The sequence below is a fragment of the Hyla sarda genome, chromosome 2, assembly GCF_029499605.1.
Source record: "Hyla sarda isolate aHylSar1 chromosome 2, aHylSar1.hap1, whole genome shotgun sequence".
Classification (NCBI taxonomy): domain Eukaryota; kingdom Metazoa; phylum Chordata; class Amphibia; order Anura; family Hylidae; genus Hyla; species Hyla sarda.
In genome coordinates, this window is record NC_079190.1 from 113,204,339 (window position 1) to 113,224,759 (window position 20,421).

A 20,421-nucleotide genomic window follows, 5' to 3' on the forward strand; every position below is an offset into this window, starting at 1 on the left:
CTGCACCTCCTCCGCAGCGAGTGGCCGCTCCTAGCCTCCGCTTGTCCCTGCCAGACAAATTTGATGGGGACTCTAGACTCTGCCGTGGATTTTTGTCTCAATGTTCCTTGCATATGGAGATGTTGTCGGACTTGTTTCCTACAGAACGGTCTAAGGTGGCGTTCGTAGTGAGCCTTCTTTCTGGAAAGGCCTTGTCTTGGGCCACACCGCTCTGGGACCGCAATGATCCTGCCACAGCCACAGTCCAGTCCTTCTTCGCTGAAGTCCGTAGTGTCTTCGAGGAACCAGCCCGAGCTTCTTCTGCCGAGACTGCCCTGCTGAACCTGGTCCAGGTTAATTCTTCTGTAGGCGAGTACGCCATCCAATTTCGTACTCTTGCTTCCGAATTATCTTGGAATAACGAGGCTCTCTGCGCGAACTTTAAAAAAAGCCTATCCAGTAACATCAAGGATGTGCTGGCCGCACGAGAGATTCCTGCCAACCTGCAAGAACTTATCCATTTGGCCACCCGCATTGACATGCGTTTTTCTGAGAGACATCAGGAGCTCCGCCAGGAAAAAAACTTAGATCTCTGGGCACCTCTCCCACAGTATCCTTTGCAATCTACGCCTGGGCCTCCAGCCGAGGAGGCCATGCAAGTGGATCGGTCTCGCCTGACCCAGGAAGAGAGGAATCGCCGTAGGGAAGAAAATCTTTGTCTGTACTGTGCCAGTACCGAGGATTTCTTTGTGGATTGCCCTATTCGTCCTCCACGTCTAGGAAACGCACGCACGCACCCAGCTCACGTGGGTGTGGCGTCTCTTGGTTCAAAGTCTGCTTCTCCACGTCTCACGGTGCCCGTGCGGATTTCTCCTTCTGCCAACTCCTCCCTCTCAGCCGTGGCCTGCTTGGACTGTGGTGCCTCTGGGAATTTTATTCTGGATTCTTTAGTGAATAAATTCTGCATCCCAGTGACCCGTCTCGTCAAGCCGCTCTACATTTCCGCAGTCAACGGAGTTAGATTGGATTGCACCGTGCGTTACCACACAAAACCCCTCTTAATGTGCATTGGACCCCATCACGAAATGATTGAATTTTTCGTCCTTCCCAACTGCACCTCTGAGGTCCTCCTCGGTCTGCCATGGCTCCAGCTTCATTCTCCCACCCTTGACTGGACCACCGGGGAGATCAAGAACTGGGACTCTGCTTGCCATAAGAAATGCCTCTCCCCCCCTCCCAGTCCCGTCAGGCAAGCCTCAGTGCCTCCTCGTACACCTGGTCCCCCCAAGGCTTATCTGGACTGTGCCTTGCCTCCTCATGGCCCCCGTCCTGGTGACACCCTGTCCCATGCCATGCTTCACCCCCTGCCCTCCCTCCCCATTCCCACTCCTGCTGTACGGCCTGCCTTTGAGGAAACCCTTCAATCACTCCCGGTGTCCTCATCCCATGGGAAGCAGTTGCCGGACAAAGAAAGGGGGAGACCTAAGGGGGGGGGGTACTGTTACGCCGAGCGCTCCGGGTCCCTGCTCCTCCCCGGAGCGCTCACGGCGTCTCTCTCCCTGCAGCGCCCCGGTCAGACCCGCTGACCGGGAGCGCTGCACTGACATTGCCGGCGGGGATGCGATTCGCACAGCGGGACGCGCCCGCTCGCGAATCGCATCCCAAGTCACTTACCCGTCCCGGTCCCCGGCTGTCATGTGCTGGCGCGCGCGGCTCCGTTCTCTAGGGCGTGCGCGCGCCAGCTCTCTGAGACTTGAAGGGCCAGTGCACCAATGATTGGTGCCTGGCCCAATTAGCTTAATTGGCTTCCACCTGCTCCCTGGCTATATCACATCACTTCCCCTGCACTCCCTTGCCGGATCTTGTTGCCTTGTGCCAGTGAAAGCGTTTAGTGTTGTCCAAGCCTGTGTTACCTGATCTCCTGCTATCCATATTGACTACGAACCTTGCCGCCTGCCCCGACCTTCTGCTACGTCTGACCTTGCCTCTGCCTAGTCCTTCTGTCCCACGCCTTCTCAGCAGTCAGCGAGGTTGAGCCGTTGCTAGTGGATACAACCTGGTTGCTACTGCTCCAGCAAGACCATCCCGCTTTGCGGCGGGCTCTGGTGAACACCAGTAGCCTCTTAGAACCGGTCCACCAGCACGGTCCATGCCAATCCCTCGCTGACACAGTGGATCCACAACCTGTAAGCCGAATCGTGACAATGGTAGCACTAGCTACGAAAAATATCAATTTCAACTTTAAAATGTATCTTTTAATCTTATCGATTGTGAAGCCCTATTGTCTACTTATGCTTCTGCCAGCTTCAGGCTGTGCCATTCAACCACTATATGGTTTACTGATGCTTCAGGGCCTGGTACATTACCTAAAATACATGTTATGGTAGCACTAGCTACGAAAAATCTTCAATTTAAATTTTAAAATTCATATTTTAATTTTAGGGATTGGGAAGCCCTATTGTCTACTCCTGCTGCCGCTAGCTCCAGGCTGTGCCATCCAGACACTATTTGGTTTACTGATGCTACTGGGACTGGGACATTACCTAAAAATATTTTATGGTTGCACTAGCTACCAGAAATCTTCAATTAAAATTTTTAAAAATATCTTTAATCTTCTCTATTGTGAGGCCCTTTGGTCTTGTCAGGCTGTTACCACCTCCAGTCGTTCTGCCACTATATGGTCTCCTCGTGCTGCTGCCAATTCCAGGCTGTATCATTCTGACAGATTATGGTCTCCTAATGTTGCTGCCACCTCTAGGCTCTTTCATTGTGCCACTGTGTGACTCCTTGTTAGATTGGGTTTTGTGGTCATACAGTATTAGTTCAAAGTAAACACCGGGACATAAACGTGGGAATCTAATATAAATCTTAATTTTAAATTTAAAGAAATCAATGTAATCTTTTCAAGACTGAGGCCCTATGGTTGTCTATGTCATATTACCTGTGGATTTATCACAAGAATCCAATGAAACAGCTTTGAGCGATAGCAATGAACCGTAACTGATTAAATGAAACATTCACACTTTCATATTCATGGGGGTGCTGAGAGGCAGGGGCTGGAACAGGTGGTATCTCGCCTGACGGAGGATCGCTAGCTTGATGCTCACCAGAATGGGTACTCAAAAAAGTTAAAATAAATTCAAATTAAATTAAATAAAAATTACATAAAAAATCTCTTTATTCTCTTCAATTTTGACACCATATGGTCTCCCTGCTACCACATCCAGATGCTCTGCGGCACTAATTCTAGTAGCAATGCCTGTAATCTGCATGTCATACTGAATAACACTTTTATTTCACTAACACAGCACACTCCCTATGTGTGTTAGGACAAGGCAAAGTGCTCTACACCCCTATTGAGGCGTGGGCCAGAAATAGACACTTTTCATAGCGATTCGCCGCAAAAATCTTTGTTGCAAAGCAAATTTTTGGGAAAAATTTGGCGAATTGTCCGAATCAAATTTTTCTAAAGTTTGCTCATCTCTAGACATGATTAGCAATTTTGGTCGTAAGGACCATTAGTCATCTGATTTGCCTTGTTAGAGAGGAAAATAAATAAATAAATATATAAATAAATATATATATATATATATATATATATATATATATATATATATGTATTATGTATTTAAAAAATCCCACCCTTTATACATGAAATCACTACTCATAAATTTAGATACAAATAACATGTGTATATTTTATTTAATTATAGAAAAAAAAAAATACACTACACCAGAGAAGTCAAACCTCCAATGAGCAATAATGCAGAATGCAGTCCGTTCTTGAATTCAAGCAGAACGGACTGGCTTCAAAATTCACTGCATTTCCCTGTTCAACAATGCCTGTCTCCAATTTCCTCCTATAGGAGGTCTTTTAACTCTTTCAACACCGCAAAAGTGGAAATTCATTGAATCTGCTTACGATGTCCATGCTGTATGACTTTAAAGCTTACAACTTGTTTCCTATTTATTGTTTATATCTGAAAACCTGATCATGTAAAAAAATCTCTGACATGTTGTTCATTACAGTATATCAGAGCTCACTGCCCCAGTGAAGAGAACAGGGGTCCTGAGTCCTCTGTCTGAACAGAGCGATGGTCACAAGTGTACACTATGGCTCCATTCATGGATAATAGGACTACTAATGAATGTTATTGGTGGAGCAATGTCTTTAAGCCTCTGGATGTAAACAATAAATGCTTCTACTGTCAGCAAGCACAGATCTTGAAATTAAAGGGGTATTCTGGGCAAAAACATCTTATCCCCTATCAAAATCCTTTCGAAAGGGGACAAGATGTTTTTGCCCAGAATATCCCTTTAAATTCACAAATATAACCTATAAAAGAAGAATTCCAGCCAAAATGAACTTATCCACAGGATAGGGGATAAGTAGCTGTTCATCAGGGGTCTGACCACTGGGACCCCCCACAATCTCCATAACGTGACACGGCTCTCAGTAAAAACGGACGGCACATGTTCCAATCATTTCTATGAGAGCGCCGAAGAGACCTGGCACTCCCATAGAAATGAATGGAGCGCATCCTGTCTACCAGTAGACCACACGGGCTCCTCACATACAGTCTGTGTCCCGTTCCGGAGATCACGGGGGCCCCAGTGGTTGGATCAGCTATTCTGTGGATAGTGGATAAGTTCATTTTGGCTGGAGTTTGCATTTATTTTTAGTAGTTTGTAAAAAAAAGTCAATATTAATTGCAAAAAGGTTAAAGTGTCCTTGTAGTTGAAAAAAACCTGACTCTTGCAGTAAACGATTGTTGATCTTGTAAATTGGCACTCCATTAGAGCCTACTGCAAGACTTAACTAATATGTGTCCAGCAAAGACTTTTAACCAAGTTAAAATGATACAATCAGCAGAAGACCAAGTGTTTGTCTGTTTTGGCTGAGTTCACACCACGTTTTTGCAATACAGTTCCCGTATCAGGTTTTTGATAAAAAAAAAAAAAAAAACGGATTCCTCAAAACCTGACTAAACTGTATCAAAACGTGTGTACAAATTTTTATCTGTATACGGTTTAAAATCATATACGGTATGAAAAATCATGTCCGGTTGCATACATTTTTTAAGAAAAAAACTTAAACGTTTTTAACTTTTCACTCCATTATGAATAAAGTTTCACTTGTTTGATTGAAATTCCAAGAAAAAACTGTGCAAAGTCAAAAACCGTATAGGGAAACCGTAGGGAACCATACGTACATATGGTTCTGTATGGTTCCCATTGACTCCCATGTTAAAGAAAAACGTATACGGTTTAATACAGTTTTCCACCAGGACCAAAAACCGTGGTAGGTCACGGTTTTCTGTCTGGAAAAAGTAAAAAACTGTATGGTTTGAAAAATAAAGACAACCATATACATTATGGTGCATACGGTTTTGAATGAGAAGTCTATGGGCACAGTTTTCTGTGCGGTTGCATGCGTTTTTTTATAAAACTGTATTCGGAAACCGTAGAGCAAAATCGTGGTGTGAACCCTATTGGCTTATTGTTGACCCTATTTCACAGGGCAATATCCACCTGGTCACTTCGTGTAATAGTAATCCCCTTGTGTAATAGTACCCTTTAACCTTTAAAAAGGCACAGAACATAAACATGGACTACAGGTATAGCAAAGCTGATAAATACATTATTTGCAGCAGCAAGAGAGTTGGAAATCTGGCACGTTTTATTGTCTATGACGAGTCTTCACCTAATCTTACCTGGGCAAAGTACTTCACCACATAATTCCACCTGATGTATGGTGTTCTGTGTGGGGGCAAAACATAATGTCACACAGGTATCAATCTCTGTTAACTAGAAAGAATACACTTTTTACATTTTTATCTCTGAAAGTTTCCAAGCTTTTCCGACAGTTCATGATATAACATAGATAATATATTATCTAGATTTCCTACTTTATGCCCATGCAAGGCTTTGAAATATTTAATACATCTTTAGGGTAGGGTCACACACGGTGCATCCGCAGCGTATTTCATGCTGTGGATGCGCCCACCACTGGCAGTCACAGAGCTACTGCACAGCGAGATTCCAGTTGAGACTGGATAGCTCTGTGGGTTAGCTCATAGTGGCAATCAAGAGCGGATACACCGAGGTACCCGGATGCAGCTGGGAGCTCACTCTGCAGTCCATCTGTAACCGCCAATGTGGGTGTACTGTGTGTGACTCTATCCTTACATTGTACAACTATTCATGTGCCACCATGCAATTCCGTAGTGGGGTTAGGATGAATCCCTATGCCAAATGTATAGACAGGAACTAACCAGTACAATTTTCTCTATTATACTACCATTAACCATCGTTGAATCCCTGGGACAGAATATTATGTCCTGATAAAGTTTTAGCCTATTTTTGTGTGCTATTCACATTTCTTGAATAAACGGTAGAGATGAGCGAAGTTACAGTACTTCGATTCTGCGCAATCTTCGTGGCTTGGCAGTTGCTGACTTTAGCCTGCATAAATTAGTTCAGCTTTCAGGTGCTCTGGTGAACTAGAAAAGGTGGATACAGTCCTAGGAGACTCTGCTAGGACTGTATCCACCTTTTCCAGCCCACCAGAGCACCTGAAAGCTGAACTAATTTATGCAGACTAAAGTCAGCAACCGCCGAGCCGCGAGGTTTGTGCAGAATGGAATTACTGTAACTTCGCTCTAATAAACAGTATTATCTACAGCCTTTAACATAAGAGAGCAGGTTTGACAGACCCCAGTCTGATATATATCTCAATGTAAATGTATAGATTTGCATGCAGGAGAAGTGGTTATGACAACAAGCATAGACAGATTTACACGCTGACAATGGAACATTGTGTATTAAATGCCTTATGCAAGAAAGGTCTCAGCTCTAGCCAAAACTGAGTTTCCAATTTGTAGTTGTAGATAGACTTTAGTGTTAAGAAAAATATTTAAATTCATTCAGTAGTTTCTCAATTGATAAACCATCAGGAAAGATGAACCAAAAAGTGCGTAGGGAGAGGAATTACCATCAAATATGAGACATAGTGCCCAAAAAATGCCACAGTGCCAAAAATCAAATACCATCAGGTACCATTGGGGAAGCTGGGCAGGAATCCGGTAGCTATGTGAAAGAATTTTGTAATTTGTTTCTTATGCTTCGTGGTTATCGCCAACTTATGAGAAAGATGGAAGCATTTCTGTCACTGAACAGGCATAAAATGCTTGTTCAGTTCGTCCTCCCAGGGCACACCATAAGAGAGAAAGGTAGAGGAAGAGCTAGACAATAACAGCCTATAGAGGAAGCCTATGGCATGTAAAGGGGGAGGGGATGTAGGCACAGTTTCAAAGGAGGTCAAGTCTCAATGCAATTTAATGGTCTGTTTTCTTTCTTTTTTTTTTTTAAACTTTATTACATTTTCACAATTTTATAATAAGAATGACAAAACAGTAAGCATATCAAAATGCCGCAAACAGCATAGGCAGAAGTGGGTAACGCAGTACCCAAGGTGCCTCGGACATGAACCAATATGCAAGAAAAAAATTAAGTCAGCAGCGTAGTTCAACCCTCATTCCCCTGGACCACACAAACACACCCATCCATACGTAAACAGTACATAATAAGAGGAAAATAAATTAACAATGAGAAAGAAAACACAAAAAGAAATAGGAATATAGAGAAGAAAAATTCAAGAAAAGGATACTCGATCTCGTTGAAGTTCTTCCGCCTTCATCCAACACCATCTGAAAGGTGTAAGGGTCCTAAGGTATTGCTAAGGGATGCTCGACAGTACCATTCAGTATGTCTAAATGGTAAAACAAAAGCTCAATTTGGGACCTATCATAGTGCGCAACCACAAACGCCCACCATTTGCCAAATAACTTCCTTGCATTTCTCTCCCTATGCCTCTCTGTGTCCAGTCTGTCGACCTCCAGGTGGGATTTCAACTCCTCAACCATGTCAGCCGATACTGGCATGCGGGGTTGGATCTAGTCTCTGAGAAGGACACGTTTTGCAACCAGCAGGATGACATGAAGGAAGTGAGGAACACCATGCAGTCCGACTGCCAAAGCTACCCCAGGGTCGACACACTGGAAGAGAAGAGCCTGAGGGGTCATAGGAACACGCACTTTCCAGTACCTAGCAATGTAAGCCACTATACCCTCCCCCCCCCCCAAACATCTGAGTTCTTGGGCATCCTCATCTCCCGTTAAAGAAATCCATGCCAGGACTAGAAAACTTCAGGCAGTATGTAATTCTATCAGGAAAAGCCGGTGAGGCCGGGAGATTGAATCACAGATGCATCACAGCCAAAATGCATGCGTTCACTGATAACATTGGCTCGAACCTTGGCCCAGCCAAGCCAAGATCTTGTCACAAGCTTTCCCATCCTGCAAAATAGATTCCCATTTGGCAAACACCCCCCTCCTAGATACCTTAAGGAAATCGCCACTAAAACAACTATAGAGGTACGACAATGTCACCTTCCGGAGCTGAGGGCCTACGACATCTGCAAAGAGAGGGGGACACCTCAGAGGAGGGATCACAGAGGCACAACTTGCAGAAGGAGAGAAGGTGAGGAAATGAGAGGGCGGTAAGGAGAAGTTTGTTAACAATTGTTGTAAATGAAACCAGCGTTTCTCCTCTACATGTATAAGCTGTTTCACAACTCGGATCCCTTTCAGGCGCCAACTCTCAAACAGCCTACTTTCCATGAGAAGACCAGGTCAGCTTCAGTATAATAATTAGAGTGAAAACTAGATTCACGTAGCCAGTCCATAACGTGCCTAAAAATACAGGCCAGGTTATAGCAGCGAATGTTGGGAAATCCAACTCCGCCATCCGCCTTGTTTAACATTCATTTCTGAAGTGCTATTCTGGGGCGTCTCCCGACACATCTAAATCGAGTAAATGTAGAATTGAGCGCCTGCACATCCTTATGCTTGAGTAGAAGGGGTAGAGTCTGTAAATTATAAAGTAACCTGATGCCATTACAGAGCTAGCAGAACTGCAGCAGGATACCGCCTCTGATCGCCAGGGGGGTGTCTGCTCCAGTAAGGAGGGAGGGAGGAGTACAGGGCAGGCCAGACAGGTACTAGTGGTGGGGGACTCAATTATTAGGGGGACAGACAGGGCAATCTGTCACAAAGACCGGGATCGCCGAACAGTGTGTTGTCTGCCTGGCGCACGAGTTCGGCACATCGCGGATCGGGTTGACAGGTTGCTGGGCGGGGCTGGAGAGGACCCAGCAGTCATGGTACATATTGGCACCAATGACAAAGTAAGAGGTAGGTGGAGTGTCCTTAAAAATGATTTCAGGGACTTAGGCCACAAGCTTAAGGCAAGGACCTCCAAGGTAGTATTTTCTGAAATACTACCAGTACCACAAGCCACACCAGAGAGGCAGCGGGAGATGAGGGAGGTAAACAAGTGGCTCAGAAGCTGGTGTAGGAAGGAAGGGTTTGGGTTCATGGAGAACTGGGCTGACTTCGCTGTCGGTTACCGGCTCTACCGTAGGGACGGGCTGCACCTCAATGGGGAGGGTGCAGCTTTGCTTGGGGAGAAGATGGCTAGAAGGGTGGAGGAGTGTTTAAACTAGGGACTTGGGGGGAGGGAACCTACAGCAAAGAGGGGGAAGATAGTGTAGATAGAGAGGTGGGAATTATGAATGTACCTGGGGGTGGAGCGGAGGGAGGGGTTAGAATAGTTAATAGGAATAGGCTTCATAGGAAAATAAAACTTACACCCTTGAATCCCATTAACCCCAATAACATAAAGGATGGAAATGTAAAGTGTATGTTCACAAATGCCAGAAGCCTAGCAAATAAAATGGGGGAGCTTGAGGCCTTGATACTGGAGGAACATATTGATATAGTTGGGGTCACTGAGACATGGCTGGACTCCTCGCATGACTGGGCTGTCAATCTGCAGGGGTTTACATTGTTTCGCAAGGATAGAATGAACAGAAAAGGTGGTGGAGTCTGTCTGTATGTAAGAAGTGGTATGTGTGAACGATGCCATAGTGTGTGATGATTTTGAGGAGGTGGAATCACTGTGGGTAGAATTACAAAAGGAGGGAAATACTGAAAAAATAATATTTGGGGTAATCTACAGACCCCCTAATATCACTGAAGAGATAGAAGTTCGGCTTCATAAACAAATAGAGAGGGCCGCCCGGGCAGGTACAGTGGTAATAATGGGAGATTTTAACTATCCAGATATAGATTGGGGTCCAGGGTTGGCTAAAACTACAAAGGGGCGACAATTCCTAAATTTATTGCAGGATAATTTTATGGGCCAGTTTGTGGAGGACCCAACAAGAAGTGATGCCTTGTTGGATCTGATCATTTCCAACAACGCAGAGCTGGTTGGTAATGTAACTGTGCGGGAAAACCTTGGTAATAGCGACCACAATATTGTTACTTTTGACTTAAAATGTAGAAAACAAAGACAGGCGGGGAAGGCAAAAACATATAACTTTAAAAAGGCAAATTTCCCTGGGCTGAGATCTGCACTACAGGACATAGACTGGGGGGAGGTGTTCTCAAATACTGATACAGAAGGTAAATGGGACATCTTTAAATCAACACTAAATAACTATACAGCTAAATATATACCAAAGGGGAACAAATATAAACAATTAAAACTAAATCCTACATGGCTGACAAATGATGTTAAAAGAGCAATAAACAACAAAAAAATTGCCTTCAAAAAATACAAATCTGATGGGTCAGCGATAACATTTAAACAGTACAAAGAGCTTAATAAAATCTGTAAAAATGTAATAAAAACAGCAAAAATTCAAAACGAGAGACAGGTGGCCAAAGAAAGCAAAACTAATCCTAAATATTTTTTTAGATATATAAATGCAAAAAAACCAAGGACAGAGCATGTAGGACCCCTTAATAATGATAATGGGGAGGTTGTCACAGGCGATCAAGAGAAAGCGGAGCTACTGAATGGGTTCTTTAGTTCTGTATATACTATGGAAAAAGGAGCTGACATTGGCCAGGTCAGTGCTGGTAACACATCATGTAATGTACTGAACTGGCTTAATGTAGAGATGGTACAAGGTAAGTTAAGTGATATAAATGTAAGCAAATCCCCAGGGACGGATGGACTACACCCAAGAGTTCTTAGAGAGGTAAGTTCAGTAATATCTGTACCCCTGTTCATGATATTTAGAGATTCTCTGATGTCTGGTATTGTGCCAAGGGACTGGCGCAAGGCGAATGTGGTGCCAATCTTCAAAAAGGGCTCTAGGTCTTCCCCAGGAAACTATAGACCGGTAAGTTTAACGTGCATTGTGGGTAAATTGTTTGAAGGACTTATAAGGGATTACATACAGGAATACATAGGGGATAATTGTATTATAAGTGATAGCCAGCATGGGTTTACTAAGGATAGAAGTTGTCAAACCAATCTAATTTGCTTTTATGAAGAGGTGAGTAGAAGCCTTGACAGAGGAATGGCTGTGGATATAGTGTTTCTGGATTTTGCTAAAGCGTTTGATACTGTCCCTCATAGACGTCTGACAGGTAAGTTAAGGTCTTTGGGTTTGGAAATTTTAGTTTGTAACTGGATTGAACACTGGCTCATGGATCGTACCCAGAGAGTGGTGGTCAATGATTCGTACTCTGATTGGTCCCCGGTTATTAGTGGTGTACCCCAAGGTTCAGTACTGGGACCGCTGTTGTTTAATTTATTTATCAATGATATAGAGGATGGTATTAACAGCTCTGTTTCTATCTTTGCAGATGACACCAAGCTTTGTAGCACGGTACAGTCTATAGAGGATGTGCATAAGTTACAAGATGACTTGGATAGACTAAGTGTCTGGGCATCCACTTGGCAAATGAGGTTCAATGTGGATAAATGTAAAGTTATGCATCTGGGTACTAATAACCTGCATGCATCGTATGTCTTAGGGGGGATTAAACTGGCAGAGTCACTGGTAGAGAAGGATCTGGGTGTACTTGTAGATCACAGACTACAGAATAGCATGCAATGTCAGGCTGCTGCTTCCAAAGCCAGCAGGATATTGTCATGTATCAAAAGAGGCATGGACTCAAGGGACAGGGACATAATACTCCCCCTTTATAAAGCATTGGTATGGCCTCACCTGGAATATGCTGTTCAGTTTTGGGCACCTGTCCATAAAAGGGACACTGCGGAGTTGGAAAGGGTGCAGAGACGCACGACTAAACTAATATGGGGCATGGAACATCTTAGCTATGAGGAGCGATTAAAGGAGTTACAATTGTTTAGTCTTGAGAAGAGACGTTTAAGGGGGGGATATGATAAACGTATATAAGTATATTAATGGCCCATACAAAAAATATGGAGAAAAACTGTTCCAGGTTAAACCCCCCCCAAAGGACGAGGGGGCACTCCCTCCGTCTGGAGAAGAAAAAGTTTAGTCTCAAGGGGCGACACGCCTTCTTTACCGTGAGGACTGTGAATTTATGGAACGGTCTACCTCAGGAACTGGTCACAGCAGGAACAATTAACAGCTTTAAAACAGGATTAGATACATTCATGGAACAAAATAACATTAATGCTTATGAAGAAATATAAAATTCCATCCCTTCCCCAATATCGCGCCACACCCCTACCCCTTAATTCCCTGGTTGAACTTGATGGACATATGTCTTTTTTCGACCGTACTAACTATGTAACTATGTAACCTCAGAAAGCTTATCATCTTATCATCTTCTCTAAAAAGGAAAGAGGACGATGGGACCAGCACAACAACTCATCATGAATCAATGTAAAAAGGGGCGGATAATTGAGGGTATACAAGGAGGACGGAGTCTTGCCTATGTTAATCCCTAAGTACGTGATGTGTGGTTTAATAATCGTGGCAGGAATACCTATAGCTGACCAATAAGAGTATGGACGTGCAGATCCCAAGGGAAGTGCCTCACTTTTTAGTTGTTTAATTTTGTACCCAGGAAATAAGCCAAAGTGGGATAGAGTGGACATCAATGGGCCATAGTGAGCACTCGGGTCCTCTAGGAAAATCAAGATGTCATCAGCAAAAAGGGTCAACTTGACCTCCGTTCCCTGAATCAAGACCACGCGGAATCTTCTAAGTACCTTGCAAGAGGTTCCACGGCCAGATTAAATAATAGGGGAGAGAGGGGGCAACCTTGTCTCATTCCCTTAAAAAGAGGGAATGGTTGGAAGAGGAAGCTGGAGGTATGGACCTTAGCTCGAGAGGAGTATAGTCCTCCTAAAAAGGTCCGAAAATTGCCTAAAATTTCCACTTTGTCCAGCACCATCCCCAGCCAGTCCCACCAATAGCAAGGGCGATTCTTCTGGCTGGGGGTAATGCTGTACCCTATCCAAGACTGTTAGTACTTTACGTATGTTCGCTACGGCCGACCTATTACGTACAAAGCCGACCTGTGAGGGACCTATGAGAGAGGAAAGGAACGCACTTAGGCGGTCCTTCAAAATTTTTTATGCCAATTTAAGATCTTGATTGTTGAGAGAAATAGGCGGGTAGGATTAGGGAAGGAGAGGGTCTTTGTTTGGTTTCAGTAAAAGCTTAATAGTGGCTACATTTGTGTGTAGGGGTAGGGTACCTGAGTGTAGTAGGTAATTAAAATAGTTCATCAATAGAGTCGCAATTTGGTCGGCCAGTACTTTAAAGAATTCTCCCGAGAACCCATCTGGGCCCGGGCCTTCGCATTGTGGACACGTTTTATGGCCTGCTTGACTTCAGCCTCCAAAAAAATCTGCGTTTAAGGCATCACACTGTTCTGCAGATAAGGAAGGCTGTTACACTTTGTGCACACACATGCAAATCCAAGCCCATCACTCACCTCACTCCATGGCCTCTGTGTCTCATCTCTGGCGCGCGTGTCCCCATCTCTTAGGGCACGGGCCCGCAGGAGCTCTGAAATTTAAAGGGCCAGTGCGTCCATAATTAGTGTTTGCACCTGACACCACATTATAAGTCCCTGTACCTCCCACACTTCCCTGCCGGATCTTCAGTGCCCCTAGCCTGAGATTAAGTGTTCCATTTTGCCTGTTGCCTTACCCATGTATCCAGACCTTCCTGCTCCATTATTTGACTCCGCACCTTTGCTGCCTGCCTTGACCTTCTGCTACGTTTGACTACGCTACTGCCTTATCCTCTGGTACCTCGCCTTGCCCAGCTACCTGTGTGGTCGAGCCATGTCGGGGGTAGCGACCTGGGTGTCGCCTGCTGCAGCAAGCCCATCCTGCCTTGTGGCGGGCTCTGGTGAAGACCAGCAGCCCCTTAGACTTCGCTCCCCGATACGATCCATCTCATCAGCCACACAGGTTAGAGGATCCACATCCAGCTCCGTTACAGCAAGATCCCGCCATGAATTCCACCGGGGTTCCTCTGCCAGATAATCTGGATCTCGCTTCTATCGTGGCGCTCCAGTCACAGCAGTTGGCCAAGCAGGCACAGCAGTTGAGCCAGTTATCCGCCATGATGCATCAGTTGCTAACTGCTCAGCAGCAACCATCACAACCACAGCCTCCTTCTGCTCCAGTGCTGCATCGCGCTGCTGCCGTCTCCTCTGTAACGAAACTCCGCTTGTCTCTTCCAGAGAAATATGAGGGGGATCCCAAGTCCTGTCGGGGTTTCGTGACTTAGTGCTCCATGCACATCAAACTCATGGCTGAACAGTTCCCTACGGAACGAGCAAAGATGGCCTTCGTCATCAGTCTCCTAACTAGAAGGGCTTTGGCCTGGGCAACTCCGCTTTGGGATCACAGTGATGCTCTCACAACCAATCTCCAGGCTTTCCTGAAGGAATTTCAGGGTGTCTTTGAAGAACCTGCCCAAGCCTCCTGCGCTGAGACGGCATTTCTGAATCTTTCGCAGGGCAACTCCTCTGTGGGTGAGTATGCCATTCAGTTTCGTACCCTGGCATTATGGAACATGGATTATCATGGAACAATGAAGCTCTTTGCGCCACCTTCAAGAAAGGACTATCCAGTCATATCAAGGATGCCCTTGCTGCCCGGGAATTGCCTTCTACCTTGAATGATCTTATACAGTTGGCATCTTGGATTGATATCCGTTTCTCTGAACTTTGCCAAGAAAAGGAGAATACACGACCTCGGCGCATTCCTCATCTGGCACCTGTCTTCCAGCAACCACCGCAACCTTCTACCTTGCCTCCCGCAGTGGAGGCTATGCAAGCGGATCAGTCTCGCCTGACCATGCAGGAAAGAACTCGCCGACGAACTGAGAATCTATGCCTTTAGTGCGCCAGTGCGGATCCTTTCCTAAAAGATTGTCCTCTACATCCACAGTCACAGGGAAATTCTCGCACCTAGGGCTTATGGGAGAGGCCTCCCTAGGTGTGAATACCACCTCTCCACGCTTAAATTTGACAGTCCAGCTTTTTCTACCCTCCAAAGAGATTGGCCCTCATTTACTATTGCAAACCCAACATGTTTTGTCGGGTTGTGTGCCAGATTCTGTCGCATTGCGCCAGATTGTGTCTCATTGCGCCAGAAATTCTGTCTGTGCCAGAATTGAAAAACCCAGACTAACTCTCCATTTTGCTAAGAAAACCCAAAAGGGGCGTGTCTGACGGTAAAAGGGGGCGTGGCCTCATAAAGCGGCGTGTTCCGACATTTTCACAAAAAACCAACATATTTACTAAGGTTTCTACATAAAATGTGGTGGATTTCAGCTGAGGAAAACCCCACAGATCAGAGCAGGTGTAAAAAAAGCAAAGTGTAGGGAAACTTTAGTAAATACCGTGGAAAATAAATTGTAGGGAATTAAAACCACAAGAAACCTACTCTCCACTCTTAGTAAATAAGGGCCATTGTCTCTGTTCTTGCCTTCTTGGACTCTGGCTCCGCGGGAAATTTTATTGATGCCTCCCTAGTACATAGGTATCATCTTCCTGTATCTTGCTTGTAAAAGCCCTTGTACATCTCCATGGTCAATGGAGAAAGACTGGACTGTACTGTGCTGTACCGTACTGAACTGTTGTCTATGCAGGTCGAAGCCTCGCATAAGGAGAACTTGTCTTTCTATGTACTCCCTCATTGTACTTCTCCTCTCCTACTAGGCCTTCCATGGTTGCGACTCCATGCCCCGCAGCTGGATTGGAAAACGGGAGAAGTTCTTCGTTGGGGCCGTATTGCAAAAACCATTGTATTCAAATACGTTTGATTAAGTTGAAACCATCTTCTTGTCCTTTGCCCAGTTTGCCTTTGTTCCTACAGAACTTTGCTGATGTCTTTAGTGAAAAGCAAGCTGAAGTCTTACCACCTCATCGTCCATATGATTGTCCTATTGACTTACTGCCCAGCTCCACACTTTCCCGGGGCAGAATCTACCCTTTATCAGTCCCTGAAACTCAGGCTATGTCTAATTACATCCAGGAGAATCTTCAGAAGGGGTTTATCAGGAAGTCATCTTCCTCTGCCAGAGCCGGGTTTTTCTTTGTAGAAAAGAAAGACGGGTCTCTGCGACCTTGCATCGACTACCGAGGCTTGAATAAAATTACGATAAAGAACCGCTACCCACTTCCTTTAATCTCTTAATTATTTGATCATCTGCGGGGTGCCAGGATCTTCTCTAAACTAGATCTTTGTGGGGCCTATAATTTGATTCATATACGAGAAGTAAACGAGTGGAAGACTGCGTTTAATACTCACATTTCGAGTAATGCTCCAACAGTCTTCCAGGAGTTTGTCAATTATATTTTTAGTGACCTCCTATACTCCTGTGTTGTAGTCTATTTGGATGACATTTTCGTCTACTCGCCCAATCTCTACACTCATCGTTCTCACCTCCGCCAAGTTTTACAGCGCCTCCGAGTCAATTATTATCGGCAATTTATTCCACACGATTCCACCTTGGATGCCCCCATCGTCTCTCTTATCAAGAAAACTGCTAATCTGAAGGACTGGACTCCTGAGGCCGATGAAGCATTCAAACCGCCTTCGCCTCTGCTCCTGTGTTGTCAAGATCACATCCAGGCAAGCCATTTATTTTGGAAGTGGATGCTTCTTCTGTTGGTGCAGGTGCAGTTTTGACACAAAAATCATTCAAAGGAAAAACTGTAACCTGCGGTTTGTTCTCTAAGACTTTCTCTCCAGCGGAGAGAAATGATACAATTGGAGATCGTGAGCTCTTGGCTATTAAGTTGGCCTTGGAAGAATGGCGTCATCTCTTGGGGGACTATCTTCACCATTTTGTCTCTGCTTGCCAAGACAACTGGGCCGATTTACTACCCTGGCCTGAATTTTCCTACAACCATAGGCATTCTGAATCCACTGGGACTTCACCCTTCTTTGTGGTCTATGGGCTTCATCCTTGTCCTCCTCTTCCCATGTCTTCTTCCTCCGGAGTACCTATGGCAGACGAACTGGTGCAGAATTTCATTTCCATCGGGCAGAAGACTCGTCACTCCCTTCTTCATGCCACGACCCGTATGAAGTCTCAAGTGGACAGGAAAGGACGCCCTCCTCCCGAGTTTTCTCCTGGGGACAAAGTGCGGTTATCCTTGAAATACATCTGCTTTAAGGTACCCTCTTATAAACTGGGTTCACGATTTTTGGGTCCCTATAAAGTAAAAAAAACTACTTAATCCCTTGGTTTATTCCCTCCATCTGCCCTCCTCTCTCCGGATCACGAATTCCTTTCATGTCTCCCTCTTGAAGCATGTCATCCACAACCGCTTTTCTCAAAAGGACATCTCACCTTCCTCCATCTCTGGTACCTCTGATGTTTTTGCTGTTAAGGAAATTCTTGATTCCAAGTTGGTCAGAGGAAAAAGCTTCTTTCTTGTGGATTGGGAAGGATTCAGTCCAGAGGAGGTCTTGGGAACCACAGGACAATATCTTGGACCAGGATCTTCTCAAAAAATTTCTGAACCACAAGAGGAAGGGGAGACCAAAGCGGGGGGAGGTACTGTTACACACTGCACTCCGCAAGCTACGGCCGTGAGTGCAATGTCCCTGTGTCCCTCATCTGCCGGCAGGGCTGTTTTTTTCATCACGGGATGCGCCCGCATGCGAATCCCAGCCCGTCACTCACCTCGCTCCGCTGCCTCTGTGTCTCAGCTCGGATGCGTGCGTCCCAGTCTCCTAGGGTGCGCGCGTGCCAGAACTCTGAAATTTAAAGGGCCAGTGCGCCCATAATTAGTGTTTGCACCTGACACTACATTATAAGTCCCTGCACCTCCCACACTTCCCTGACAGATCTTCCGTGCCCCTAGCATTAAGCATTAAGCGTTCCATTTTTCCTGTTGCCTTACCCGTGTATCCAGATCTCCCCGCTACGTTATTTGACTCCTTTGCCGCCTGCCTTGATCTTCTGCTACATTTGACTACGCTACTGCCTTATCCTCTGGTACCTTGTCTTGCCCAGCTACCTGTGTGGTCGAGCCGTGTCGGAGGTAGTGACCTGGGTGCAGCTTGCCGCAGCAAGCCCATCCTGCCTTGCGGCGGGCTCTGGTGAAGAACAGCGGCACCTTAGACTCCGCTACCTGATATGGTCCTTGTCATCAGCCAAACAGGTTAGAGGATCCACATCCAGCTCCATTACAAAGGCAACCGGACCGACTCCAGAAACGATCTACCCAATGACATGTCTGCTGGGAAGGAGGAGTAACGGGACTTATAAAAGTCCTGGTATAAAGAGTTAATTGCTTTAGGGTCAGAATGCAACGTCCCCCTTTCATCCCTCAAGGCTGGGAAGCGTCCTCCGGGGAGGTCTCCGTCCTTTGGCCAGGCATGCAAGGAGGCAGCCGGACTTGTTCCCCAATTGAAACAACTCTGCCTTAAATCTAGAAAAAGAAGCCATATATTTGCGTTCTGAGCAGATGTCAAAAGTTGTCTTGGCTTCCTTCCATGCCTGCAAAGCTGGAGCAGATGGACAGGAGACATCGTGAGTGTAAGTCGATTGCAACAACCTGCTCGCTTCCTGAAAGTGGTGGAATGACAGTGGACATGAATGCGATTAAACATCCCCTCGGGACAGATTTAGCTGATTCCCAGTAAAGGGGAGCATCAGTAATATGTTCGCTATTGTGCCAGGAGAATTCCATCAACTAACTTCGCAGAGAATCAACAAAGTTGTCATCTTTCAACATATATGCAGGGAAGCGCCACTGAAAATCAGTCCCTTTTGGGTAGGAAAGAGAGATAGGGGAATGGTCGGAGATAACATATCATGAATCTCTGCTCCATCTACACGGACTAGCAATTCTGGGGAGGTAAGAAAGTAATCTACATGGGACCAAGAGGAATGACTATGTGAGTAATGGGTATAATCCCTGCTGTCTGGATGCATTAACCTCCAGGGATCCCAGAGGCCCGATGAGTCTAAGAATAGTTTTTTTATCACTCTGTCTCACAATAGACTGATCAGCTCCTCCTCCTTTTTGATCTTCCAGCGGGAAAGCCACTGCATTCATATCCCTCCCCCCACACAATTTTGTTGGTGATAGGGTCACAAAGGCGACGGGTCTCTAAGTTATGAAAAAATTGTTGTCACCATTGGGGGCATAGCAGCTATATATACTGTAATCATGACCATCATGTCTGATATGAACCCATACCCAACGGCCCTCGTCGTCCACTGCCTTATCTACCACCACTCCCCCAAAATTTCTATTAATAAGCACTATGGTTCCTGCCTTACACCCTGCTGCAGGGGCCCCAATCACTTCCCCAACCCAAAGCCTGGCCATATGAACCATATTCGACAAGGGTAGGGGAGTTTCTTGAAACAAGGCAACATCTGGGCATAAGCGTTTCAGATGGTGGGGGATTTGCATTCTTTTGTTGGGTGACCTCAAACCTTTGACATTCCAGGAGATCAGCTACATGGTGAAGGAACCACGGGCCGAGAGATCTAAAGGAATAGAAAAGAGAAAAAAAGGGGGGGGGGAGAGAGAGGGGAAGTCACAAAATTAACATGAAAGACCACTCATGCCCACGAAAAACACAAACCGGGGGTCTAGGACCTACTGATCAAAAGGCTAGAGTAAAAGCGCTAAATACACAAAGTCACTGTCGAAGCCGAGGCAAAGGCAACAGTCGCGAGGGTGAAGGGGATCACTCAAGCAGATCAAGCCAAAGGTACACATGCACACCAGTCACCAGAGCAAGTGTCAGGCACAATGCTGAGGACTTATATTTTTTCTACCCAGGCCAGGTAACCCCACCCCCGGCAAGTCCACCCGCTAAAGATAGCATTATAAACAGTCTTGGAGACCAAACACTGTCGGCATGGTACAAATAGAGTCCCCCCCCCCCCCATCTATCAGAGATTCCAACTAACTCCAGAGCAGGCAGGGTCCATTTAGTAACACCAGAGAAGCCTAAGGGACCTAATGAAGTAAAACCCCAAAACTGCAAAAACTAGGTCCCAAAAGTGAAGACCACATAGTCGGTGGGCAAGTGGGAAGCTCAATAATCAGGTACCAACCATATATAGAGCAGGCGGTTTATCAAAAGA

General features: G+C 45.5%; 1 protein-coding gene across 2 annotated transcripts in view; it reads right to left on the reverse strand.

The window, feature by feature from the left end:
• Positions 1-20,421, reverse strand: part of LOC130355311 (sterol O-acyltransferase 2-like) — a 138,410-nt gene that overhangs the window by 26,851 nt on the left and 91,138 nt on the right. For both annotated transcript variants that reach the window (XM_056555317.1, XM_056555318.1), the window contains exon 9: positions 5,693-5,738. In XM_056555317.1, the coding sequence (XP_056411292.1) occupies positions 5,693-5,738 (46 nt within the window). The remainder of the gene's footprint in view (positions 1-5,692; positions 5,739-20,421) is intronic.